At 39.6% G+C, this 10,439-nt stretch overlaps 1 protein-coding gene across 1 annotated transcript; it reads right to left on the bottom strand.

Moving 5' to 3' along the window:
- Window positions 1-6,019: 6,019 nt before the first annotated feature.
- Window positions 6,020-6,895, bottom strand: LOC101838157 (40S ribosomal protein S4, X isoform-like). Its single transcript, XM_005080518.4, has one exon. It carries the CDS (start codon window positions 6,893-6,895, stop codon window positions 6,104-6,106), a length of 792 nt encoding a protein of 263 aa, XP_005080575.2. The 3' UTR covers window positions 6,020-6,103.
- Between the last annotated feature and the right edge of the window lie 3,544 nt (window positions 6,896-10,439).

Genomic DNA, 10,439 nt, shown 5'->3' on the forward strand with positions numbered 1-10,439 from the left:
GAAGCTGGACTCGTTGGGGTTGGCGTCTTGGAGGGGCTGATCTCTTTCCTGTGTGGGTGGCTCTTCTCGACTATGGCACTTTTATGAGGCACAGCTTTGTTGGAGGTAGTACATCCCTGGGGCGGGCTTTGTGGGCTTACAGCCTCGTGTCACTCAGTTTACTCTCTCTGCTACATATGTGGATGGAAACATGATTGGCCAGCTTTCCAGGTGTCTGCTTTGATGCCTCCTCCGCTGTTATGGATTTTCCCTCTGAAGCCACAGGCCTAAATTAACTTTTTCTTATGTAAGTTGCTTTTGGTCATAGTATGTTATTATAGCAAAAAAATCAAATATAACATTTAAAGAAAAACACAACTACCAAACATTAGTGATTAGTCATCAATTAAGTAAATCACCTATAGTGGTGTGACTTAGTGGGGAAAGGGTGTGAAACCTGGATAACCTGGATTGAAATCTTAGTTCTGAATTAATATCTGAGAGTCATTTGGCAAACTTAGCTCTTTATAAGCTTGGATTTCTTAGCTTTCAAAAATGATGTGAAATTTTCAAATAATGTTTGCTGGAGCATAGGGCTTTTTATGTAGTAATTTTTCACTTGAAGTTAGCCACCAGTTTTGTATTGTATTAAAAAGAGGAAAAACTGCTTTATTTTACTACAAAAGAAAAACATACAAAATGGCAAGTTGTGGCTATGAAAATTGGTATACTCTTTCTGGAGAAAAACATTGGCAGTGTTAATCAAAAGCATTAAAATATACATATGCTTTGATCGAGTATTTCCACATTTAGGAATTACTATAATAAAATAATCAGGGGTTTAATAAATATGTATGAAGAGAATTTATTCTGACAGTTCCTTGTAATTATACAAAACACAAATGAATATTCAGCAATAGGCAATCAGTTACAACAATTTTGTGAATTTTTAGCTATGTGTCTATTTTTTAGAACACAATATAGACACATACACACACACACACACACACACACACGAACATATATACTTTTGTTGTTGTTTTTGGTTTTTTGAAGCAGGCTCTCACTTTGCAGCACAGGATAGATTTGAACTCATGTCAGTCTACCCGTGCTGCATGTTGGAATTATAGGCATGGGCCATTATACTTGTGCAGAATACACATTTTCATTTTCATTTTATTTTTTATGTGCATGAGTGGTTTTCCTGCATATTTTTCTGTGCATCACATGCATGTGGTAGCTACAGAGGTCACAAGAAGGCATAGGGTATCCTGAAACTGAAGCTGTAGATGTTATGAGCCACCATGTGGGTTCTGGAAAGCCAACCTGGGTCTTATGCAAGAACAGTAAGTGCTCTTTATGGATCAGCCATTTCTCTAGCCCCTTGTATATTTTTGAGTGGAAAAGTACTCATTAAATGTCAAATGGAGAAACAGCACACGAACCATTAGAAACAGTACATACCATCAGACAACTAATGTACCGTGTAAACTGAACATGTCTCAACCAGACTCTCGATTTTCTTTAATGTGCTCTTTTTCTATTGTCCCCCATTGCTACAAATGACACTAGTTAGATTAAATATCTCTACTTCTCAGTATTTGTCTTCCTATATTATAAATTTGCTCATTACCTATTGCTACTGCAGCCATCTTTGTTTTGTTTATCATGGTGTTACTAATATGTAGAGGAATGAATAACACTTGCAAGGTAAATTACAAATATTTGTTGATTAACTGCATGAATGATCTCTTGAAATACCTTAATTAGAAAAGAACATGCAGAAATAATATCAGTGATTAACTTCTGAAGGCAGAATTATGGTGCCATTTTGAATCTTTAAATTTTTTTTCTAATTTTCTCTCTGTATAGAAGGCACTGATTAAGAATAGTATAGAAGCTTAATTTGTAAACTCACTGAATTTTAAAAAGTTGGGTACATGGTGTTATCTTTGATGCTCAGTAAGAAGAGGAAAAAATGAAGCTGGTTAGTTTGCTGTAGAAGAGGATTGTTGCTAACACATCGGGAAGAGAAGAATTCAGTATAAATAATGCCAGGGGGAAAAAAAGGAAAAAATTGACAGGAAAAAGAATTTGTTTTAAACACGAAGTCTTGCTATGTAGTCTGACTGGTCATGAACTCATTATCACCTTGTCTCAGCTTTCCAAGTGCTGGGATTACAGGTGTGTGCTACAAAGAGTGCTGACAGAATTATCAAGGTTAGCTGTAGTCCTAGAGAAATGACTCCTGTGATGTCAATGTGTTGTGCTTGGAGAAATCTTGTCTCTTAAAGATTTAGAAAAAAAATTGTAAGTTAAATTTTAGGCAACTTTATTTTCACTTTATTTATTAAAATTGCATTTACTGGGCCGATAAGATGACTCCGTGGGTAAAGGGGCTTACCACCAAGCCCAGTGACCTGAGTTTGATTCCCCAGCACCCATGTGGTGGACAGAGAGAGAGAACCAACTTCCACAAGTTGTCTTCTGACCTCCACATTAGTGCTTCTGCCCCACAACTCATGCAAATATAAATATAAATAAGTTTTTAAAATTGCATTTATTTTCTACTTAAGATATTATTTTTCATTATTAGAGAAAGATTGTAGATGGAGTTTTATATGAGAACAAAGTTTTATTGTGCTGAATGAAGCCAAATTTGTACATTGCAGACCTTATCCAAGGGAAATCCTTGCAACTTTGTTGAGTAAAAATCTCCCCTCCCTCCATTGTCTGTGTTCCAGTTTCTGACAGACTGGCAAAGTACTACTTTTGTTCAGGTTACATGTACCTTCCTGTTCTTGTGAAGTGCTGCTTAAAAAATTCTTAAAAAAAAACAAAAGGAGAGAAAATAAGAACTTATAGGAAAGGGTGACAAACAATATTCTGTTTAGAATACATCACATGGTGTACTAAATATGACATTGTGCTAAATATTACAAAGTACATACCAGGGGCTGGGAAGATGACTCAGTGGTTAAGAGTACTTGTTGCTTTCTTAGAGGACTTGTGTTCAATTCCCAGAATCCACATATTGGCTTATAGCCTTCTGTAACTCCAGTTAGAGGATGTCTGATACCCTCTTCTGGCCTTTATGGACACCAGGTAGCTATGAGGTGCATAAACATATATGCAAGCAAAATACTCATATACATAAAATAGAAATAAATCTTTAAAAAGGTCAATTCATGTTGCTAGCTTAACTGATGTAATATTACCCTCAGCATAAAGAAATTGTATTTTTCTGAGCATGTGTATACATTGTATTTCCCTGAGCATGTGTGCTTATTCTATAAGACTCAAAATGCCTTATGTGGATGTTAACAAGAGCTTCTACTGTTTAAGGAAACACATATTTAATTATTAGTTATCACCCAGAAAAACAGTAGGTACTATAGATAATGCTTTGGTGTAACTGAAAAATTTATTATGATTTAAGCAGTGGATTTGGCTTGTTTTTCCCTTCCCCTCCATTCCTCTCTCCCTCTCATCTATCCTTTCTTCCTTCCTCCCTTCCTCCCCTGGTTCCCTCGATAGCCATACGAATCAGGAGAGGAAAAACAACGAACTGAATGAACGTATGTTTATTGGTCAGCTACTATGTGGTAGACATTGTAAATATGAAAACAGCAGACAAGGGCAATGCAGCTGTAGGTCCTTGGCATGTTCTAGGAACTAAAGTGGGCCAGCCCAATCGGTGGATTTGGGGGCACAAGGTGAAAGCAGAAAAGAGGATGTGGCAGATGTCAGAGGGAGCAGGTGTCAAATCCAGCTAGGTGGCAGAAGTGACAGGGACACAGAGGGTACCTGCAGAATATTAGCACTTTTAACATCTATGATGTTCTAGTTAGAAATCTGACCTACCCCTCAAAGAACTATCCTGTCCACCTATCCTAAACTGAGGATATAGTAAGCTAAGAAAGACCCCATCTTTGTTACTCACCACACATACTCTGAGCTCTATGGCCATTGTAGCAGATACACAAGTGCTGGATTTTATAGTTTGTGATGTTTGTTTTGACATTACCCTTATCAAGCAACTTGCTAGCTTTCAAATTTCTTCTATATGCTCTCCTCTCCCACCCTTGAAGCTAGTAAGCACAGATCCATGAAACAATTCATAGGTTTGGTGATGACACTTTTTAACCTGGGGATTAAAAAATAAACTGCTGTTCTTCATTAATTCTTTTAGAATTTCACACAGTGTACTTTGATCATGTTCACCGGGAGGATTTTTTTTTAAAAACAAGAAGTTATATCTACTACATCCTGGCACTGCCTTTAAAAAGATCATTTGCCAGGGCACAAATTTGTCAGGATGCAAGAGGAAAAGAACTTGGGCTTCCAGTGTGGTGAATCATTCTATTTTCTCCACAGCTTTCATCCTTTAATTCTTTATCCGGAAGTGGGATAAGCCACTGGGTATCCCTAACACAGTCCGTCCAGAGGCATAGCTCTAAGCAAGTTTAAGGAGGAAAGGTTTTAATAACTTCAGCTTTGTTGCTTTGTTTCATTTCAGATCTCTGTGATTCTTGAAATCTCCTTTGGAGTTATTTCTGGAATAAGCTTGCGAGCTTCCAGTAAGGCAACATCAATGTGGATAATACTGGACTTTTCAGCAACATTTTATCTTTCATTGAATCTTCATCTCTGTGATCTGCAATGGTAGTCATTAAATAAGATGATGGAAAAATGGATGTAGTTGGAGATGAGGCCAAAAATGGATGGGTCTTGACAGATTGGAACTAACTTCAGAAAGAGGGGAAAATTGATTTTGGATTGTGTCAAGTGAACTTGGAAATAGAAGGTACAGTTTCCATCCCATGGGTATATTAGTCTTCATATATCATTAAATCCCTTGAGAAAAATGGCCATCGCTACAGAAATGCTTGTCTCATCAGATTTAGCTAATGTGGTGTTTACTGCAGTTTTATTTTTGGGGGTCAACGTGATATATGAATGTATCATCTATTTATCTATCTATCTATCTGTCTGTCTGTCTGTCTGTCTGTCTGTCTGTCTGTCTGCCTGCCTGCCTGCCTGCCTGCCTGTCTGTCTATCCTCTGCCTATCTACTTTCCTATCTATTATTTTTGGTGTGTGTATTTAAGGTATTATGTTAGTTAAAAAAATTGCACTGAAGTTACAAAGCATCCAGAGCAATGGTGAGTGTTGTTCCAGGTTGATTGCTGCAGGAATGTGGACACAGGACTGGCTATTGTGAGATTACTGAAAAAAAATCAACTATTACCCACCTGATTTGACAGTTATTCTTCCATAATGGAGAGAAGCAGAAGTAACAAAGTAGCAATGAATACTTAAAGGAACTCTTTGGAAATGATGAAGTAGAGGAACTCATAAATAGAATCATAAAGGTTAGATCTGCAAAAAAGAATCTCTGTTGCCATTTAGTCCTGCCTTTCATTTTCCTTAGAATTACAAATCTCAATAAAATGTCATTTACTGCAGGATCTGTGCAGAACCCCTGTCTAAAAGACTTTGTTTAGTTCAGAATGGGCTAAAAAAATCAGAAAAGTTTCTGACTTTTTTCGTCATGTTTTTGAGGCATATCCATCAGCTTTTAACTTGTATTATTACACTTATTCCAACTAATTGTAAAGAACCTAAAAATCTAACCTACATACTGTCCCTTACTGTGTCTTCTGAGGTGGAGTCAGAGACGTTCCCAGTTGAGGTTGGTTTTCTCTTCTCTCAACTGCGCCTTAGTCTTCACTTGGTTTTCAGGGTATGACATTCTCAGAGTCGGAAGACCTACTCTGAGGTCACATTGTTTAATAGTCTGGGGACCTGGTGGAACAACAACAATGACAACAATAGTGACAGCAATGACAACAACGACAATAATGACAACAATGATGATGAAGACAACAACAACAAATACAATGACAACCATAGCAACAGCATCAGCAGCAATGACATCAATAGTAATAATAACAATAACTCCAGTGCCACACTTAATGTTAGGTGGTGTCATTTATCCCTATTTCTTACTTCTTAGACCTCTTTTCTTTTTTTAAAAATTTTATCATGCTGTTTAATTGAGCACAGTTGCCTAGAAAGGCAAGATTACAAATATTTCTCCAGCATGTCTCCTAGAGACCATGTCACCCACTGCTCTGTTTGGCTGTTAGCCTCTCGTCTCTCTCTTCAGCAATGGTGAGGTGGATTCCTTTTCCTCGGGGAAGAGAAGTCCATGGTTTGTTGCCCTTGCCAATAACAAAACTGTTGGAAAGCCAGGTGGCAAAGCTGTTGCCATTGGCATCTTTCACATGAACCACATCAAAAGAGCCAGGATGTCTCTCTCTGTTGGTGATCACACCAATTCTTCCCAAGTTAGCACCTCCAGTCACCATACACAGGTTACCCGTGTCAAACTTGATGAAGTCAGTTATTTTGCCTGTCTGCAAATCAATCTGAATGGTGTCATTTACCTTGATGAGGGGATCAGAGTATCGAATAGTGCGAGCATCATGGGTCACCAGATGTGGGATTCCTTTTGTGCCCACAAAGATCTTTCTCACTTTGAATAACTTGTACTTGGCCTCCTCAGGTGTAATATGATGAACAGCAAAGTGATCCTTGGTGCCATAGATCAGGCAGAAGTTCTCTCCAGTCTTGTCAATGCTGATGACATCCATAAATCCAGCAGGGTAGGTTATGTCAGTCCTAACTTTGCCATTAATCTTAATGAAGCACTGCATGCAGATCTTTTTGACTTCATCTCCAGTCAAGGCATACTTAAGTCTGTTCCTTAGGAAAATGATCAGAGGCAGACATTCCCTCAGCTTGTGAGGGCCAGTGGATGGACGAGGAGCAAACACAGCAGTCAATTTATCCAGCATCCAGTGTTTTGGAGTGGCTACATGCTTCAGATGTTTCATGGGACCACGAGCCATGGCCACGCTGGGAACAGAGAGTTTAGACCTTTTTTCTATGTACACTTGGTTCCTTGATGTTTCTTTCCCTTCTCATGACATTACATAGATGTTTTACTTATATTCTCAGATAGACACAAATAACTCTCCTCCCTTAAATCTTGGAACTGTATACTTAATTTCCTATAAGCTATTTCTATTTAAGTGTAAAATAAGCATCTCATTATCTGCTTGATGAAAATTTACCTCTTGATTTTATTCTACAATCTTCTCTTAGCATTCTTTACTTTAGGAATCAACACAATTGTGTAGTTGCTCAACCAGAATACCTTAAATTCACCCTTACTTGTCTTTTAATCTTTGTGATATTCAATTTATGCATCTGGGACATAAGGAATGTCCATCATAATGGTTCCAGATGTTATTGAGTTCAGTGCATTCAGCTTTGTAGACAAAGATAAGCAGATTGTACTTCCCAATATGGGTGGGGCATACTCTGGCACCCTGAGGAGAATACTCTCAATACTCTCAGTTCTTTCTCTCCTCTCATCTCTTTCTTCCTCTCCTTCTTTCTATCTCTTTGATTGTTTGAGCTGGAGCATTAGTTTTCTTCTACCCTTTCCTTATCCTTGGATTTATAGCATTAGCTCTTGTGGTTCTTATGTCTTCAGACTCAAGATTGGCATTACACCATGGCCTTCCTGGGAATGATTGTTAATCTTGGTTGTAAATTTTACTGGATTGGAGAGACCTAGAAAATTAGTAAAGCACATTTCTGGGTGTATCTGTTAGGATTTTTAAAACAATTTTATTTATTATGTATACAGTGTTCTTCCTGCATGTATGCCTCCAAGTCAGAAGAGGGCACCAGATCTCATTACAGATGGTTGTGAGCCACCATGGGGTTGCTGGGAATTGAACTCAGGTCCTCTGGAAGAGCAGCTAGTGCTCTTAACCATTGAGCCGTCTCTCCAGCCCCTGTTAGGATGTTTCTACAGATGACTGGCATTATCTGTAGAATTATCTCGAATGGAAATGCTGAAAGTCTGGTGGAACAAAAAAACACAAGTGGGAACCTGTGCAAGCCTTATTTTCTCTAGTGGTGCAATTTCTTCTTCTGCTGTCACCCGTGGATAATAGGCTGTAGTATCATCAGCCTTTGAACATGACGTGGTCTTTCCTGGATGACCAGAGTGCTGCCAGGCTTCTTGCCTGGCCCTGGGGTTGTATCGTTAGGTCCTCTTGCTCCAGCCTCTAGGACCTAGTAACTACTGGTTTTGCTGCCCCTCCAGCTTGAAGGTGATGATCATGGTGGGATCATCTAGTCCCTGACACGTCAGCTGATCTAATAAGCTCTCTATTACTGTAATATATTTATTCTGTTCATCCAGAGAACCCCGACTAATGTACTGGATCCCCAGGTTGTGAACCACAGATTGTATGTAGGACAATAATTTAGCAACTCATTCTTATCCACAGTGCCTACAGGTTTCTCTTGAGAATCCACTAATATACTTTTAAACTGCACATCATCAACAAATTCTGTAACTCCTGCCTCCAGCAAATGCCTCCCAAATGACCACTTCTTAGCTCCTGCTACAAAGTGTGGTTCATGCTTGAACTGTTAGTACTGAGGACTTTACAACACCAAATCCTTATCATCTGTGTCATCTTCATCTATTTTGGCCCATTTTACCCTGTATTCTAAATATGGGACCAAGATTCAATTTTTAGAAGTATAAATTGACATTATGTTATTCCCTAGCATAAGAATCGTTAACAGCTTTTATTACACTTGGAAAAAGTTCAGCATCTCTGGTATGGCATGGAAGACCAGGTATGAAGTGATGTTTGCTCACTCCTTTCAACCTAGTTTCCTACACCTGCCTTTCTCCCGGTGTATCAGGCCCGTCTCCATTGTAGTTCTCCTACTAATGCCTGTGACCCATGCCTTCTCATTCACATGCTGTGCAACACTCCTATCCCAACAGAGACCTTCCAGAAACCCTCCCCTGTCCCATAGGCAGGCTAACACTTACTTATGTGTGCCTCTTCCAGAAAGCTTATCTTTTTTCCTCTCAATATGTGTTTTTATTTAAATTAGAAATATGAATTCTTCACATGTCAATCCCAGCTCCCTCTCCCTTGTCCCTCCATGAGCTCCCCTCCAGCACCCACCCCATCCCCACATCATTCCCCAGGGAGGGTAAGGCCCTCCTTGGGGGGATCTCTAGAGTCTCTCATTTCATCCAGGGCAGGACCTAGGTCCCTATCCATGTGTCTAGGTTGAGAAAGCATCCCTCTATTTGGAATGGGCTCCCAAAGTTCATTCATATGCCATGGTAAACACTGATCTACTACCCAATGCCCCAGTGATTTCTGTGGCCTCCTCCCTGACACTACATTGATGGAGTCTGGATCAGTCCCCTGTTGGTCTGTCAGCCATCAATTTGGGATTCAAGAGCTCCACCTTGTCCGGTCAGCTGTCTTTGTGGGTTTCACCATCATGGTCTTGACCCCTTTGCTCATCACTCCTCCATCTCTGTTACTAGTTTCCAGGAGTTCAGTTCAGTGTTTAGCTGTGGGTATCTGTCTCGGCATCCATCAGTCACTGGATAAAAGTTCTAGGATGGTATATAGGGTAGTCATCAACCCTATTAGCAAGGAGGGGCTATTAATGTAGTCTCTCCACTATTGCTCAGTTTGCCCATTGGTATTATCCTTGTAGATCTCTGGAGATCTCACTAGTGTCAGCTCTCTCCTCAAGTCTATAATGACTCGATCTATTATGGTATCTCTCATCCTGCTCTCCTCTATTATTACCTCGACTCAACCTTCCTGCTCCCCCATATCTTCTTCTCCCTTCCTCTTCTCCCCCTCTCTTATTCCAGATTCCCTCTACCCTCCCCCTATGTTCCCAATCTGCTCAGGAGATCTTGCCTCATTCCATTACTCTGGGGTATCATGCATCTCTCTTGGGAACTTCCCTGTTTCCCAGACTCACTGGCACTGGGATTATAGGCTGACACTCCCCTGATCCATATCTAAAATCCATATATGAGTAAGTATATACCATGTTTGTCTTTTTGTGACTGGGTTACCTCACTCAGGATGGTTTCTTCTAGTGCCATCCATTTGCCTGCAAATTTCAGGATTCCATTAATTTTTCTGCTATGTAGTACTTCATTGTGTAAATATACCACATTTTCTCTATCTACTCTTCAGTTGAGGGGCATTTAGGTTGCTTCCACGTTCAGGCTATTGCAAATAATGCTGCTATGAACATAGTGGGACAGATATTCATGTTGCATGAATGTGCAACTTTTGGGTATATGCCTAAGAGTGGAATTGCTGGGTCTTGTGGTAGACTGATTCCCATTTTCCTCAGGAATCTCCATACTGATTTCCAAAGTGGCTGTACGAATTTTGCACTTCCACCAGCAATGGATGAGTGTTCCCCTTTCTCCACATCCTCTCCAGCATAAGCTGTCATTGGTGTTTTTGGTTTTAGCCATTCTGACAGGAGTAAGATGATATCTCAGAGTTGTTTTGATTTGCATTCCCC

The sequence above is a fragment of the Mesocricetus auratus genome, unplaced genomic scaffold, assembly GCF_017639785.1.
Source record: "Mesocricetus auratus isolate SY011 unplaced genomic scaffold, BCM_Maur_2.0 Super-Scaffold_15014, whole genome shotgun sequence".
Taxonomy (NCBI): domain Eukaryota; kingdom Metazoa; phylum Chordata; class Mammalia; order Rodentia; family Cricetidae; genus Mesocricetus; species Mesocricetus auratus.

Excerpts from the sequence above, each read along its gene's own strand:
- LOC101838157 (XM_005080518.4), bottom strand. The coding sequence starts at position 6,895 with ATGGCTCGTGGTCCCATGAAACATCTGAAGCATGTAGCCACTCCAAAA.